The following is an 18,179-nucleotide window of genomic DNA, read 5'->3' on the forward strand; positions in this document are numbered from 1 at the left end:
GCAACAGGCTCGGCGAGGAAGGGGAAGGCTTCATCATCGCCATGAAAGGCCTGAATGGAGGCCGGATTAATATCGGTGAGCTCCATACATATTTTACATCTCAACAATCTATCGCGGTGTATCCTTGCATGTTTTTGATTGATTGATTGATTGAAACTTTTATTAGTAGATTGCACATATTCCGTACAATTGATCACTAAATGGTAACACCCCAATAAGTTGTTCAACTTGTTTAATTCGGTGTCCACGTTAATCAATTCATGGTAAAGTAGAGTTTATGTTGTGTTGCGGGGCGAATATTCTTCCAAAATGTGTTTGTCGTTGTTGTTTAGTGTGGTTTCACTATGTGGCACATGTTTATGACAGTGGTCAAATTTTTCATGCTGCCACCCTGAGTGTGACATGTATGGCTGTTGAGTACATGTGTTTGTCGTTGTTTAGTGTGGTTTCACGGGGTCCACGTTTCTCAATTCATGGGTCACAATAAAAACAAAAAAATATATATGTTTAATCAATTTTTTCGTAAAATAGATCACCAAAAATGATTCCCGGGCGTGGCCACTGCTGCTGCTTACTGCTTTCCTCGCCTCTCAGGGGGTGAGGGTGATGAGTCAAATGCAGAGAATAATCTCACCCCACCTAGTGTGTGTGTGACTATCATTGGTACTTTAACATTCAACAATTTAAACTGTAAGTGTGTGAAGCTGATTTAGTGTTTAAACCCGGAATGTGTATTTTAGCATTTAGCCTGTTAGCTTCCGTCGCCAGTGGGTTAGTGGTTAGAGTGTCCGCCCTAAAATCGGTAGGTCGTGAGTTCAAGTCATACCAAAGACTATAAAAATGGTAGCCATTATCTCCCTGCTTGGTACTCGGCATCAAGGGTAGGAATTGGGGGTTAAATCACCATAAATGATTCCGGGTGAGGGTGATGAGTCAATTGCAGAGAATAATCTCCCCCCACCTAGTGTGTGTGTGACAATCACTGGTACTTTAACTCTTTAGTGGGTTCTAGAGTGGATCTTAACCTAATCCTGACAACATTCACTCTTTTATTGCAAATGTTCATCCGAAATTGGAGGAGAACGTCAACATCAAGTTGGCAGGTGGGGTTTGAGCGAGCCGCCGTAGCGCCTTGATGCAGCTGCATAATCCAGGCTTTATTGTAGTCTCAGACATTAACGTTTTCATGGACCCCTCGATTACTTTTGGATTATTTTGATTTTCCAATGGGGGGAGAAAAAAAACCACACAACTATCATAGATATTAAAAAAATCATCATTTAAGCCATATTAAAAAAAATTGTTTAAAATATTTTATCCTCATAAATTACAACAGATTGTCCACCATATTCTGTCCATTACTTTTCTTAAAATAAAAAAATGCTTTTAATTTACATTTATCTTGCAATATTTAAATTTTATTCTCATAAAATAAAAATAAACGTATTTCCTTATATTACTTCACTTGTATAAAATATCATCCATAATAGACACCACTCAGCCAGTTTTTCTCTATACTACCACTTTATTTTCTTGTACAACACTTACTTTTTATTAATGATAATCATTTTTAAAGTCATATTACAACTTTATTACATGATTTATTCTTTTTTTTTTATATTTAGTATCATTACAACTTATCTTTTTAAATTACAACATATATTCCTGAAATGGGGGCAGTATTATTCTTAAAAGAAAACAAATGCCTGTAATTTCCTACATTTATCTTGTAACATTTCTACTTTATTCTCATAAAACAAAAATGTTATCCTGTAAACTATTTTCTCATATCAGTTTATTTACACAGGGCCATGCCATAGCAATAGCCATTTTCCTCCATACTAAACTTTATTTTTCTGTATAATACTGACTTTTTAAAAACTCATTGCACAGCTTTATTCATGCTTTTATTTTGTTATTGTTATGAATTACATTGTCTCCTGAAATTAAGGCATTATTCTTTCTAAAATATATTTAAAAAATGCTTGTAATTTAAAATTGTTTGTACTGTTTTAGCTTATTCTCATAAAATTTTACTCTGACTATGTTTCTCACATTATTTCATTTGCATAAGAATATTTTGACCCTCGTAATTGACACCATTTGTCCTCCATACTACCAATTTTTTCTTGTAACTCCATTTAAATTTGTGTACAATACTTTTTTTCTTGTCAAACTACAACCGAAATTCTGTCAAACAAATATTTGAAAAACTAGACGAGGCAATTCCTGAAGGAATTGCGTGTGAATGCTCCAATGTGGAAGTTGAAGTGAAATGCTGACAGAATGTAGTATAAATGTAAGAATAGTTCGAATGTTGAAGAGTTTGAATTTCCACGAAAAACTGATTTTGGTTTGGAACTTGGGAAAGGGTTAGTTGGATAAGTGGAATGTGTTGATTTTGGTATGATAGGTTGTAAAATGTGCAAATTGTGGAAGTTTAAAAAATGGACAATTCACTTTGAATGGGAAAAATGTCCCTGAATCATTTGTTTTTATTTTTTACTTATTTATTTTATTTTATTTATTTTTTATCATGTTCTGTTTGTGTTGTGTTGTGTTTGCTCGGTTCTCGTTTTTAACCTGCCCATTGTACAGCACTTTGGCTACCACTGTGGTAAATTTTAAATGTGCTATATAAATAAAGTTGGTAAATTTTAAATGTGCTATATAAATAAAGTTGATTTGATTTGAAAACTGGGAATTATTGGAAATCCGGGAATTTAAAAAAATTGTCGAAGACACAATTTTGAACAGGCTGAATATTTTGGACTTAAAATGGTTTGAATCGGATGATAAATGTGGGAATTGTGGAACATTGAAAAATGTCCCATTCTTATCAATGGGAATTTTTAGGAAACTTGGGGAATTTGGGGAATTTTTTGGGAATATATTAAAAGACTTGAATGTTCTGAATGAGTTGAAATGGTTAGTTAGTGTTGGGATTTTTCAAATCAGTCGAGAAATGTTGAAGTAGTAAAATTTTTAATTGAGAAATGGTATTGAGGAATTTCGGGAAAACCGGGAAATTTTCCAGTTCAAAAAACAATTTTGTGTTTTGTCCTGATTAAGAGGAATGTTTGGATGGTGGAACGGTTGAAGTGGGTTGAAAAATGTGGAAGGTGTAGTCTCCAGAAAAAAGGGTCAAAAAAGGGTTTGAAAAAAACAACGGAATTCTAGGAATTCCTGGAATTTTTTTGAACTTGGGAAAAAAAAAATTGAATTTCCAGTATGAGTGGAATATGTTGAAGGTGGAATGGTTTGAATCGGTTGGAAAATGTGGAAATGGTTGAAGTTTGAAAAATGGCCAATTCATTTTGATAGGGAAAAATGTCCGGGAAAAACGGGAATTTGGGGAATTTGTCAAGGGAAAGTTTGTGATACCCGAATAGCCTGAACTGTTTGAAGTTGGAACGGTTTTAATCGGTTGAAAAATGTGGGAATTATGGAACATTGAAAAATGTCTCATTTATATTAATAGGAATTTCATGGAAATTTGGGGAAAATGATAAAAGTCTTGAATGTTCTGAATGAGTTGAAATGGTTGGTGATAACATTTTTCAAATCGGCCGAGAAATGTTGAAGTACTAACATTTTTTTATTGAGAAATGGCGCGACTCCAAAAGGGAATAAGCGGTAGGAAATGGATGGATGGTATTAAGAAATTTCGGGAAAACCGGGAAATTTTCCAGTTCAAAAAACAACTTTGTGTTTTGTCTTGATTAAGAGGAATGTTTGGATGGTGGAATGGTTGAAGTGGGTTGAAAAATGTGGAAGGAGTAGTCACCAGAAAAAACGGTCAAAAATTTGTTTGAAAAAGTGAATTTCTGGAATTTTTTTGAATTTGGAAAAATCATAGTTTGAATGTCCAGGATGAGTGGAATATGATGAGGGTGAAATGGTTGGAATCGGTTGAAAAATGTGGAATTGGTGGAAGTTTAAAAAATGGCCAATTCATTTTGATTGGGTAAAAATGTCCGGGAAAACCTTGAATTTTGGGGAATTTGTCAAGGGAAAATTTTTGATACCCGAATAGTTTGAATCGGTTGAAAAATTTGGGAATTGTGGAACATTGAAAAATGTCTCATTTATATCAATGGGAATTTCATGGCAATCTGGGGAAAATGATAAAAGTCTTGAATGTTCTGAATGAGTTGAAATGGTTGGTGATAACATTTTTCAAATCGGCCGAGATATGTTGAAGTACTAACATTTTTTATTGAGAAATGGTATTAAGGAATTTCGGGAAAACCGGGAAATTTTCCAGTTCAAAAAACAACTTTGTGTTTTGTCCTGATTAAGAGGAATGTTTGGATGGTGGAACGGTTGAAGTGGGTTGAAAAATGTGGAAGGAGTAGTCACCAGAAAAAAGGGTCAAAAATTAGTTTGAAAAAGGGAATTTCTGGAATTTTTTTGAATGTCCAGGATGAGTGGAATATGATGAAGGTGAAATGGTTAGAATCGGTTGAAAAATGTGGAAATGGTGGAAGTTTGAAAAATGGCCAATTCATTTTGATTGGGAAAAATGTCCGGGAAAACCTTGAATTTGGGGAATTTGTCAAGGGAAAATTTTTGATACCCGAATAGCCCGAACAGTTTGAATCGGTTGAACAATTTGGGAATTGTGGAACATTGAAAAATGTCTCATTTATATCAATGGGAATTTCATGGCAATCTGGGGAAAATGATAAAAGTCTTGAATGTTCTGAATGAGTTGAAATGCTTGGTGATGAGAATTTTCAAATCGACCGAGAAATGTTGAAGTACTAACATTTCTAATTAAGAAAGGGGATTAAGGAATTTCGGGGAAACCGGGAAATTTTCCAGTTCAAAAAACAACTTTGTGTTTTGTCCTGATTAAGAGGAATGTTTGGATGGTGGAACGGTTGAAGTGGGTTGAAAAATGTGGAAGGAGTAGTCACCAGAAAAAAGGCTCAAAAATTAGTTTGAAAAAGGGAATTTCTGGAATTTTTTTGAATGTCCAGGATGAGTGGAATATGATGAAGGGTGAAATGGTTGGAATCGGTTGAAAAATGTGGAAATGGTGGAAGTTTGAAAAATGGCCAATTCATTTTGATTGGGAAAACCTTGAATTTGGGGAATTTGTCAAGGGAAAATTTTTGATACCCGAATAGCCCGAACAGTTTGAATCTGTAGAAAAATTTGGGAATTGTGGAACATTGAAAAATGTCTCATTTATATCAATGGGAATTTCATGGCAATCTGGGGAAAATGATAAAAGTCTTGAATGTTCTGAATGAGTTGAAATGGTTGGTGATGAGAATTTTCAAATCGGCCGAGAAATGTTGAAGTACTAACATTTCTAATTAAGAAAAGGGATTAAGGAATTTTGGAGAAACCGGGAAATTTTCCAGTTCAAAAAACAACTTTGTGTTTTGTCCTGATTAAGAGGAATGTTTGGATGGTGGAACGGTTGAAGTGGGTTGAAAAATGTGGAAGGAGTAGTCACCAGAAAAAAGGGTCAAAAATTAGTTTGAAAAAGGGAATTTCGCGAATTTTTTTTGAATGTCCAGGATGAGTGGAATATGATGAAGGTGAAATGGTTAGAATCGGTTGAAAAATGTGGAAATGGTGGAAGTTTGAAAAATGGCCAATTCATTTTGTTTGGGAAAAATGTCCGGGAAAACCTTGAATTTGGGGAATTTGTCAAGGGAAAATTTTTGATACCCGAATAGCCCGAACAGTTTGAATCGGTTGAACAATTTGGGAATTGTGGAACATTGAAAAATGTCTCATTTATATCAATGGGAATTTCATGGCAATCTGGGGAAAATGATAAAAGTCTTGAATGTTCTGAATGAGTTGAAATGCTTGGTGATGAGAATTTTCAAATCGACCGAGAAATGTTGAAGTACTAACATTTGTAATTAAGAAAGGGGATTAAGGAATTTCGGGGAAACCGGGAAATTTTCCAATTCAAAAAACAACTTTGTGTTTTGTCCTGATTAAGAGGAATGTTTGGATGGTGGAACGGTTGAAGTGGGTTGAAAAATGTGGAAGGAGTAGTCACCAGAAAAAAGGCTCAAAAATTAGTTTGAAAAAGGGTATTTCTGTAATATTTTTGAATGTCCAGGATGAGTGGAATATGATGAAGGTGAAATGGTTGGAATCGGTTGAAAAATGTGGAAATGGTGGAAGTTTGAAAAATGGCCAATTCATTTTGATTGGGAAAAATGTCCGGGAAAACTTGGAATTTGGGGAATTTGTCAAGGGAAAGTTTGTGATACCCGAATAGCCCGAACAGTTTGAATCGGTTGAAAAATTTGGGAATTGTGGAACATTGAAAAATGTCTCATTTATATCAATGGGAATTTCATTGCAATCTGGGGAAAATGATAAAAGTCTTGAATGTTCTGAATGAGTTGAAATGGTTGGTGATGAGAACTTTCAAATCGACCGAGAAATGTTGAAGTACTAACATTTGTAATTAAGAAAAGGGATTAAGGAATTTTGGGGAAACCGGGAAATTTTCCAGTTCAAAAAACAACTTTGTGTTTTGTCCTGATTAAGAAGAATGTTTGGATGGTGGAACGGTTGAAGTGGGTTGAAAAATGTGGAAGGAGTAGTCACCAGAAAAAAGGGTCAAAAATTTGTTTGAAAAAGGGAATTTCTGGAAATTTTTTTGAATGTCCAGGATGAGTGGAATATGATGAAGGGTGAAATGGTTGGAATCGGTTGAAAAATGTGGAAATGGTGGAAGTTTGAAAAATGGCCAATTCATTTTGATTGGGAAAACCTTGAATTTGGGGAATTTGTCAAGGGAAAATTTTTGATACCCGAATAGCCCGAACAGTTTGAATTGTGGAACATTGAAAAATGTCTCATTTATATCAATGGGAATTTCATGGCAATCTGGGGAAAATGATAAAAGTCTTGAATGTTCTGAATGAGTTGAAATGGTTGGTGATGAGAATTTTCAAATCGGCCGAGAAATGTTGAAGTACTAACATTTCTAATTAAGAAAAGGGATTAAGGAATTTTGGAGAAACCGGGAAATTTTCCAGTTCAAAAAACAACTTTGTGTTTTGTCCTGATTAAGAGGAATGTTTGGATGGTGGAACGGTTGAAGTGGGTTGAAAAATGTGGAAGGAGTAGTCACCAGAAAAAAGGCTCAAAAATTAGTTTGAAAAAGGGTATTTCTGTAATATTTTTGAATGTCCAGGATGAGTGGAATATGATGAAGGTGAAATGGTTGGAATCGGTTGAAAAATGTGGAAATGGTGGAAGTTTGAAAAATGGCCAATTCATTTTGATTGGGAAAAATGTCCGGGAAAACTTGGAATTTGGGGAATTTGTCAAGGGAAAGTTTGTGATACCCGAATAGCCCGAACAGTTTGAATCGGTTGAAAAATTTGGGAATTGTGGAACATTGAAAAATGTCTCATTTATATCAATGGGAATTTCATTGCAATCTGGGGAAAATGATAAAAGTCTTGAATGTTCTGAATGAGTTGAAATGGTTGGTGATGAGAACTTTCAAATCGACCGAGAAATGTTGAAGTACTAACATTTGTAATTAAGAAAAGGGATTAAGGAATTTTGGGGAAACCGGGAAATTTTCCAGTTCAAAAAACAACTTTGTGTTTTGTCCTGATTAAGAAGAATGTTTGGATGGTGGAACGGTTGAAGTGGGTTGAAAAATGTGGAAGGAGTAGTCACCAGAAAAAAGGGTCAAAAATTTGTTTGAAAAAGGGAATTTCTGGAAATTTTTTTGAATGTCCAGGATGAGTGGAATATGATGAAGGGTGAAATGGTTGGAATCGGTTGAAAAATGTGGAAATGGTGGAAGTTTGAAAAATGGCCAATTCATTTTGATTGGGAAAACCTTGAATTTGGGGAATTTGTCAAGGGAAAATTTTTGATACCCGAATAGCCCGAACAGTTTGAATCGGTAGAAAAATTTGGGAATTGTGGAACATTGAAAAATGTCTCATTTATATCAATGGGAATTTCATGGCAATCTGGGGAAAATGATAAAAGTCTTGAATGTTCTGAATGAGTTGAAATGGTTGGTGATGAGAATTTTCAAATCGGCCGAGAAATGTTGAAGTACTAACATTTCTAATTAAGAAAAGGGATTAAGGAATTTTGGAGAAACCGGGAAATTTTCCAGTTCAAAAAACAACTTTGTGTTTTGTCCTGATTAAGAGGAATGTTTGGATGGTGGAACGGTTGAAGTGGGTTGAAAAATGTGGAAGGAGTAGTCACCAGAAAAAAGGGTCAAAAATTAGTTTGAAAAAGGGAATTTCGCGAATTTTTTTTTGAATGTCCAGGATGAGTGGAATATGATGAAGGTGAAATGGTTAGAATTGGTTGAAAAATGTGGAAATGGTGGAAGTTTGAAAAATGGCCAATTCATTTTGTTTGGGAAAAATGTCCGGGAAAACCTTGAATTTGGGGAATTTGTCAAGGGAAAATTTTTGATACCCGAATAGCCCGAACAGTTTGAATCGGTTGAACAATTTGGGAATTGTGGAACATTGAAAAATGTCTCATTTATATCAATGGGAATTTCATGGCAATCTAGGGAAAATGATAAAAGTCTTGAATGTTCTGAATGAGTTGAAATGCTTGGTGATGAGAATTTTCAAATCGACCGAGAAATGTTGAAGTACTAACATTTGTAATTAAGAAAGGGGATTAAGGAATTTCGGGGAAACCGGGAAATTTTCCAGTTCAAAAAACAACTTTGTGTTTTGTCCTGATTAAGAGGAATGTTTGGATGGTGGAACGGTTGAAGTGGGTTGAAAAATGTGGAAGGAGTAGTCACCAGAAAAAAGGGTCAAAAATTAGTTTGAAAAAGGGAATTTCGCGAATTTTTTTTTGAATGTCCAGGATGAGTGGAATATGATGAAGGTGAAATGGTTAGAATCGGTTGAAAAATGTGGAAATGGTGGAAGTTTGAAAAATGGCCAATTCATTTTGATAGGGAAAAAATGTCCAGGAAAACCTAGAATTTGGGGAATTTGTCAAGGGAAAATTTTTGATACCCGAATAGTTTGAATCGGTTGAAAAATTTGGGAATTGTGGAACATTGAAAAATGTCTCATTTATATCAATGGGAATTTCATGGCAATCTGGGGAAAATGATAAAAGTCTTGAATGTTCTGAATGAGTTGAAATGCTTGGTGATAAAAAAATTTCAAATCGGCCGAGAAATGTTGAAGTACTAACATTTTTTTTTATTGAGAAATGGTATTAAGGAATTTCGGGAGAACCGGGAAATATTCCAGTTCAAAAAACAACTTTGTGTTTTGTCCTGATTAAGAGGAATGTTTGGATGGTGGAACGGTTGAAGTGGGTTGAAAAATGTGGAAGGAGTAGTCACCAGAAAAAAGGGTCAAAAATTTGTTTGAAAAAGGGAATTTCTGGAATTTTTTTTTTGAATGTCCAGGATGAGTGGAATATGATGAAGGGTGAGATGGTTGGAATCGGTTGAAAAATGTGGAAATGGTGGAAGTTTGAAAAATGGCCAATTCATTTTGATTGGGAAAAATGTCCGGGAAAACCGTGAATTTCGGGAATTTGTCAAGGGAAAATTTTTGATACCCGAATAGCCCAAACAGTTTGAATCGGTTGAAAAATTTGGGAATTGTTGAACATTGAAAAATGTCTCATTTATATCAATGGGAATTTCATGGCAATCTGGGGAAAATGATAAAAGTCTTGAATGTTCTGAATGAGTTGAAATGGTTGGTGATAACATTTTTCAAATTGGCCGAGATATGTTGAAGTACTAACATTTTTTATTGAGAAATGGTATTAAGGAATTTCGGGAAAACCGGGAAATTTTCCAGTTCAAAAAACAACTTTGTGTTTTGTCCTGATTAAGAGAAATGTTTGGATGGTGGAACGGTTGAAGTGGGTTGAAAAATGTGGAAGGAGTAGTCACCAGAAAAAAGGGTCAAAAATGTGTTTGAAAAAGGGAATTTTTTTGAATGTCCAGGTTGAGTGGAATATGATGAAGGGTGAAATGGTTGGAATCGGTTGAAAAATGTGGAAATGGTGGAAGTTTGAAAAATGGCCAATTCATTTTGATTGGGAAAAAAATGTCCGGGAAAACCTGGAATTCTGGGAAATCTGGGAATTTTGGGCTTTTTCTCAAGGGAAAGCCTGCGATTTCCAAATAGGCTGAACAGTTTGAAGTTGGAACGGTTTGAATCGGGTGAAAAATGCGGAAGGTAGAGCGCGCTAAAATTTGGAGTAGAATAGATGAATTTTAGTGTAGAAAAACCATATGAATGCTATGGAGCATTCACACAAAACCGCATAATTTGTATTTTTCTTCCTACTACAACTTAATTCCTGTAATATTGCAGACTTCCTCTAGTTGAATCACTGCTATATTGTTTTGAAAGTACAACTTTATCCTGATTGTATCCTCTCATTTCCCCCTTCAGTGTGTCACTGATACTCTTAGTTACATGTTGTCCTCCATTTCTTATAAAAATAATGTCTGACACGTGTCCTGCCAACAGCATCCTGTTCCCTGGGTGCTGCCCATGCTTCCGTGCAGCTCGCCCGGAATCACCTGTTGGTGCGCAAGCAGTTTGGGGAGACCCTGTCCAACAACCAGGTCAGTCAGGAGCAACGACAATGTGAGCGTCAACCTCCCAGTCATTAAAACCTTCCTTGTCTGCATTCTATGCGTAGTTTCTCCAGTTCAAACTGGCAGAAATGGCTACCAAGTTGGTGGCGTCTCGTCTTCTGGTGCGTGAAGCGGCGGTGGCTCTTCAGGAGGGTCGGCCGGACGCCGTCGCGCTTTGTTCCATGGCCAAGCTCTTTGCTACGGATGAGTGCTTCGATGTAAGTCTTTTGTGAATAATCAGTCAATCAGTCATGTTATGAGTGCTACTCTAGGTGCCCTTCGTCATTTATGGATAACCGAGAAATTGGTTTGAACTCTCAGGGGTCCACGACCTCATATAAAAAGGTCTAGGCCTCGGCCGGTAGTCAATAAATTAATGACTCAAAGGATGAATGAAAATGACTTAGAAAAATCGATAAATAGGCATTAGTGTTTACTCCAGAAAATTTGTTAGTTAAGGTGATGACTCTCCGGGGGGTGGGGGGGTATAAGGATCGGTGTAACTCGGCCTGACGCCGTCAGGTTTCCACCTCGTCGCTGCCACCACAGCCTGGGGGGCAATAGACTACAGACTGTGGTGAAGTAGGCCGGCTTCGTCGCGTGAAGAAGCCTACAAACTTTTGGCTGTGTTTTCTGCTCCATTTGCTTAATGGCAATATACGATATATATCTTTATTTTTTCATCCATCCATCCATTTTCTACCGCTTATTCCCTTTTGGGGTCGCGGGGGGCGCTGGCGCCTATCTCAGCTACAATCGGGCGGAAGGCGGGGTACACCCTGGACAAGTCGCCACCTCATCGCAGGGCCAACACAGATAGACAGACAACATTCACACTCACATTCACACACTAAGGCCAATTTAGTGTTGCCAATCAACCTATCCCCAGGTGCATGTCTTTGGAGGTGGGAGGAAGCCGGAGTACCCGGAGGGAACCCACGCATTCACGGGGAGAACATGCAAACTCCACACAGAAAGATCCTGAGCCTGGATTTAAACCCAGGACTGCAGGACCTTCGTATTGTGAGGCAGACGCACTAACCCCTCTGCCACCGTGAAGCGATATTTTTTCAGTGCAGTAAAAACAAAACAGTCCTAGTTACCTGAGGTACTAAAATAATGACTTACAAAGTCAAATTATTGACTTACTGTAAATAAGCATTTGCAATAAGCGTTAAAAGTGGGGCCACGTGCTGAGATATGCTCAACTCATCATGCTAAATTTATTACATCATTTGGGAAGCCTGTGGTTTAATTTTATTATGTACATGTTATAATTTTATCAACATGTGATAGCATTGTCATTCAAAACTAGGCTGCTACATTACGAATGATTAATGTAACTATAGCTGAAAAAAATAGTACAATAGCAATGGGAGAGACTATTCATCCCTGATTCATCATGTTATAATAATTATGAATTTAAAGAAGTGCGTAAAATATATCACATAATGCTGACAATAGTATAGTTTTTTTATTTAATCATTTGTGTGACAATATTTTGTATGGGTGTGGAAAAAAATCGATCCGAACACGAATCAAATCGTTTACGTCAGTGGTTCTCAAACTTTTTTTGTCATCCCCCACTTTGGAAAAGGGGGAGTTTTCAAGCCCCATCGCCACAACAGAACGCTAATGCCAAGCTTAACATTTTCAAATTTATTGAACATCAGGTAACATTCAAGTCAGGGTTTCCCACACATTCATTTATTTGTGGCGGCTCGCCACGAAATAATTACGGCCGCCACAAATAAAAAAAAAATTCGGCTTTTGACTCACTTGACCGCTCATAAAAGCAGTGGGACTCTGTCTGTGAATGGAGCTTGTAGTTACATATTATATAAATATGTAAATATGATATAAATATGTACATAAAGTGTTGTAATTATATTCCAACTCCGCGTTCTTCTTGGTCATTGCCGCCGCAAGAATATAATAATATATATTTTTTTTTTAAGTGAAATTCCCTCCCGTTCTTCGCGCCCCACCTGTCATTGCTCTATTCCCCACAGGCGGGGCCCGCCCCACACTTTGAGAAACGCTGGTTTACGTTGTGTAATTCAGAATCTATTCTCATTTTTAAAAAATCGATTTTTTTTTTTTTAATCAATCCAACAAACCACTACACAGCAATACCATAACAATGCAATCCAATTCCAAAACTGACCCAGCAACACTCAGAACTGCAATAAACAGAGCAATTGAGAGGAGACACAAACACCACACAGAACAAACCAAAAGTAGTCAAACAAAAATGAATATTATCAACAACAGTATCAATATTAATTATAATTTCAGCATAGCAGTGATTAAAAATTCCTCACTGACATTATCATTAGACATTTATAAAAACAATAAAAAAGAACAATAGTGTCACAGTGGCTTACACTTGCATCGCATCTCATAAGCTTGACAACACACTGTGTCCAATGTTTTCACAAAGATAAAATAAGTCATATTTTTGGTTCGATTACTGGTTAAAACAAATTTACATTATTGCAATCAGTTGATAAAATATTCCATCCATCCATCCATTTCTACCGCTTATTCCCTTTTGGGGTCGCGGGGGGCGCTGGCGCCTATCTCAGCTACAATCGGGCGGAAGGCGGGGTACACCCTGGACAAGTCGCTACCTCATCGCAGGGCTAACACAGATAGACGGACAACATCCACACTCACATTCACACACTAGGGCCAATTTTAGTGTTGCCAATCAACCTATCCCCAGGTGCATGTCTTTGGAAGTGGGAGGAAGCTGGAGTACCCGGAGGGAACCTACGCATTCACGGGGAGAACATGCAAACTCCACACAGAAAGATCCCGAGCCTGGATTTGAACCCAGGACTGCAGGAACTTCGTATTGTGAGGCAGACGCACTAACCCCTCTTCCACCGTGAAGCCCTTGATAAAATATTGTCCTTTACAATTATAAAAGCTATTTTTTTTTTTTTAATCTACTACTCTGCTAGCATGTCAGCAGACTGGGGTGAAGTGAATTGTGAAGTGAATTATATTTATATAGCGCTTTTTCTCTAGTGACTCAAAGCGCTTTACATAGTGAAACCCAATATCTAAGTTACATTCAAACCAGTGTGGGTGGCACTGGGAGCAGGTGGGTAAAGTGTCTTGCCCAAGGACACAACGGCAGTGACTAGGATGGAGAAAGCGGGATTCGAACCTGCAACCCTCAAGTTGCTGGCACGGCCACTCTACCAACCGAGCTCAAGCGGTAGATCCTGCTGAAATCCTATGTATTGAATGAATACAGAATCCTTTTGAATCGGAAAAATATCGTTTTTAAATCGAGAACCGAATCGGAAAAAATCGATATATTATCGAATCGTGACCCCAAGAATGGATATTGAATCTAATCGTGGGACACCCAAAGATTCACAGCCCTAATATTTTGTATATAACTGGGGATATTAATGTCATTGCAGCCATTTCATTGTTTGCATTAGATCTGCAACCAGGCTCTCCAGATGCACGGCGGTTACGGCTACCTCAAAGACTACGCCGTGCAGCAGTTTGTCCGCGACATCCGAGTGCATCAGATCTTGGAAGGTCAGCAGACGTTCACACAAGACATGGCGCGCATGTGACCTCACCCTCCATTTCCCTCTCTGTGCCTCTCACTCTAGGGACAAACGAGGTGATGAGGATGATCATTTCCCGTAGTCTCCTGACAGAGTCCTGACACCAGGTATGAAAGGTGACCACCTTGTTGGTCTTTCACCTTTAATTATGTTGCTGCCTTCCGAGTCGCTGCACAGGTGACAAAGGTCAAGTTGGGCTCGGTTTGTAATACTTATTTGTAGATATAGCAGGATTATGAGGAGGAGGAATGGACTTTTTCTTATACTACAAGCAATCTGGTCTGTAACATCCCAGAAATTTGCCTGTTTCATAACACATCATATTGTTGTTATGGTTTGGTTGCTGTTACTATGTTGGACCCCGTGATAGCACTTTTGTTGCATGTTGATATGTTTTATAGTTATTGCACTCCAAATAAAATTTGCAATGGAAACCTGAAATTCACAGAAAGAGTCTCTTCTCTCTGCAGAAATATTTAGTTTTCGCTATGAATGAATGGTTTATTTTGAGCCATGCAAACAAAACAAGAGAATGACATAAAATACAAAAGAAATATATAAATACATTATTTTTACACCAACATTGAAAACATTACATGTGACTAATCTTTTGTAGATGTCAAGATTGGCTCAAAAGGGAGTGGGAAGAAGTAAACTTATTAGGTCCCAACCCCATACATATACAATATCCATCCATCCATTTTCTACCGCTTATTCCCTTTCGGGGTCGCGGGGGGCGCTGGCGCCTATCTCAGCTACAATCGGGCAGAAGGCGGGGTACACCCTGGACAAGTCGCCACCTCATCGCAGGGCCAACACAGATAGACAGACAACATTCACACTCACATTCACACACTAGGGCCAATTTAGTGTTGCCAATCAACCTATCCCCAGGTGCATGTCTTTGGAGGTGGGAGGAAGCCGGAGTACCCGGAGGGAACCCACGCATTCACGGGGAGAACATGCAAACTCCACACAGAAAGATCCCAAGCCTGGATTTGAACCCAGGACTGCAGGACCTTCGTATTGTGAGGCAGATGCACTAACCCCTCTGCCACCGTGAAGCCCCATATACAATATATAATACAATAATATATATAATATAATTCAGTTCAGTGGTTGCTGCGTAGATGCTATATATTATCTATATATAATACATTTAAATTCATACACACTTACATATATACATATGTACACACACATATATAAACACACATACAATTTATATATATATATATATATATATACATACACATATATATACATACATATACACATATATATATATATACACATGCACATATATATACATACATATACACATATATATATACACATACACATATATATACATACATATACACATATATATATATACATATACACATATATACATACACATATATATACATACATATACACATATATATATACACATATATATAAACACATACATATATACACACATACATACATACACATACACACATAATCACATACATACACAGGTGTCAAACTCTTGGCCCGGTGGACAAATCTGACAGTCTACGTCAGTGGTCCCCAACATTTTTGTAGCTGCGGACTGGTCAACGCTTGAAAAATAGTTTTTGTTTTGTTTTTTTCATAAAGAAATACAATCATGTGTGCTTACGGACTGGATCCCTGCAGACTGTATTGCTCTATATTGATATACAATATATATATATTGTGTTTTTTATTTTGATTTAATAAATAAAAAAATATATTTAGCTCGGTTGGTAGAGCGGCCGTGCCAGCAACTTGAGGGTTGCAGGTTCGATTCCCGCTTCTGCCACCTTGGGCAAGACATTTTACCCACCTGCTCCCAGTGCCACCCACACCGGTTTGAATGTAACTTAGATATTAGGTTTCACTATGTAAAGCGCTTTGAGTCACTAGAGAAAAAGCGCTATATAAATACAATTCACTTCATATATATATATTTTAATTTTTTAGTCATTTTTTTTTTTTTCTTGTGCGGCCCAGTACCAATTGGTTCTGTGGTTGGGGACCACTGGTCTACGTCACCTATTCATGTTTACCATGAATTGATTAACGTGGACCCCCGACTGAAACAAGTTGAAAACTTATTCAGGTGTTACCATTTAGTGGTCAATTGTACGGAATATGTACTGTACTTTGCAATCTACTAATAAAAGTATCAATCAATCAAACCTATAGTAGCCTGCCGTGTCATTTTATGCACTGCAAAAAGTGAAATCTAAGTAAGATGAAATATCTCAAAAAAGGGTGATATTTGCTTATTTTCTGTCTGATAAGATCATTCTTCTCACTAAGCAGATTTTATGTGAGAGTGTCTTACTTGTACCGGCCCTTGGCCACATTTTTTAAATTGTAAATTTGAAGAATTTATCTGAATGTGCATGAACCTTTTCTGTTCAAAATTGTTAGAAATGTTAAATGTTTAAATATTAACTGTCAGTTTAACTGTACTAATATAGGAGTACCTATTTTCCATTGTTTCATTGGAAATAAAACAGCAAAGTCCATTTGACTGTCATCTGTTTTAATTTTGAGACACAATTGTGTCAGAATCATGATTTTTTTTCATGCTTGAAATAAGAAATCATTACTTTAAAGGCCTACTGAAATGAGATTTTCTTATTTAAACGGGGATAGCAGGTTCATTCTATGTGTCATACTTGATCATTTCGCGATATTGCCATATTTTTGCTGAAAGGATTTAGTAGAGAACATCAAACATAAAGTTCGCAACTTTTGGATGAGGAAATTTAGAGTGAAGGACTAGAAAGGAGGCTTCACGGTGGCAGAGGGGTTAGTGCGTCTGCCTCACAATATGAAGGTCCTGAGTTCAAATCCAGGCTCAGGATCTTTCTGTGTGGAGTTTGCATGTTCTCCCCGTGAATGTGTGGGTTCCCTCCAGGTACTCCGGCTTCCTCCCACCAACATCTACGATAAAGTTCGCAACTTTTGGTCGCTAATAAAAAAGCCTTGCCTTTACCCGAAGTAGCAGACGATGATGTCACCGGTGTGAGGGCTCCTCACGTCCTCAGATTGTTTATAATGGGAGCCTCCAACAGCAAGAGCTATTCGGACCGAGAAAACGACAATTTCCCCTTTAATTTGAGCGAGGATGAAAGATTCGTGGCTGAGGATATTGATAGCGACGGACTAGAAAATAAAAAATAAAAAAGGCAATTGCATTGGGAGCGATTCAGATGTTTTTAGACACATTTACTAGGATCATTCTGGGAAATCCCTTATCTTTCTATTGTGTTGCTAGTGTTTTATTGAGTTAAATACCTGATAGTCGGAGGAGTTGACGCCAGTCTCTGAGGGAAGTCACGGCAGCTGCATGGACGGCGCAAGCTCCGCAGATCTCCAGTTAGAGGCGACTTTTTACCACAATTTCCTCACCGAAACCTGCAGGTTGACAAGTGGTCAGGATCCATGTTCGCTTGACCCCTCTGATCCATAGTAAAGCTTCACCTCTGGGAATTTTAAACAAGGAATCACCGTGTGTTTGTGTAGCTAAAGGCTAAAGCTTCCCACCTCCATCTTTCCACTTCGACTTCTCCAATATTAATTGAACAAATTGCAAAAGATTCAGCAACACAGATGTCCAGAATACTGTGTAATTATGCGATGAAAAAAGACGACTTTTAGCCGCAAATGGTGCTGCGCTAATATGTCCTCTAAAGTCCATGACATCACAAGCACGCATCAACATTCCGCGATGTAATTTAGTAAACTAAAAAAGCCGTATTGGCATGTGTTGCAATGTTAATATTTCATCATTGATATATAAACTATCAGACCGCGTGGTCGATAGTAGTGGCTTTCAGTAGGCCTTTAAAAAAAGTAGTTTTATACTTTTGAGTGTTGATGACACATGTTTGCAACACTTGATATTCCATGTTTTACTCAATATAGATCATCACATCTGTAATATCATACTGAGATCATTTAGGACC

At 37.3% G+C, this 18,179-nt stretch overlaps 1 protein-coding gene across 2 annotated transcripts in view; it reads left to right on the top strand.

The window, feature by feature from the left end:
- acad8 (acyl-CoA dehydrogenase family, member 8) overlaps positions 1-14,646 on the top strand; it is a 28,010-nt gene extending 13,364 nt beyond the window's left edge. For both annotated transcript variants that reach the window (XM_061878082.1, XM_061878084.1), the window contains 5 exons: positions 1-75; positions 10,500-10,597; positions 10,675-10,827; positions 14,071-14,173; positions 14,251-14,646. The exon at positions 1-75 is cut by the window's left edge and continues 61 nt beyond it. In XM_061878082.1, coding sequence (XP_061734066.1) covers positions 1-75; positions 10,500-10,597; positions 10,675-10,827; positions 14,071-14,173; positions 14,251-14,306 — 485 coding nt within the window. In that variant the 3' untranslated portion in view covers positions 14,307-14,646. The remainder of the gene's footprint in view (positions 76-10,499; positions 10,598-10,674; positions 10,828-14,070; positions 14,174-14,250) is intronic.
- Positions 14,647-18,179: the final 3,533 nt, after the last annotated feature.

This window comes from Nerophis ophidion, linkage group LG18 (assembly GCF_033978795.1).
Source record: "Nerophis ophidion isolate RoL-2023_Sa linkage group LG18, RoL_Noph_v1.0, whole genome shotgun sequence".
Lineage (NCBI taxonomy): Eukaryota > Metazoa > Chordata > Actinopteri > Syngnathiformes > Syngnathidae > Nerophis > Nerophis ophidion.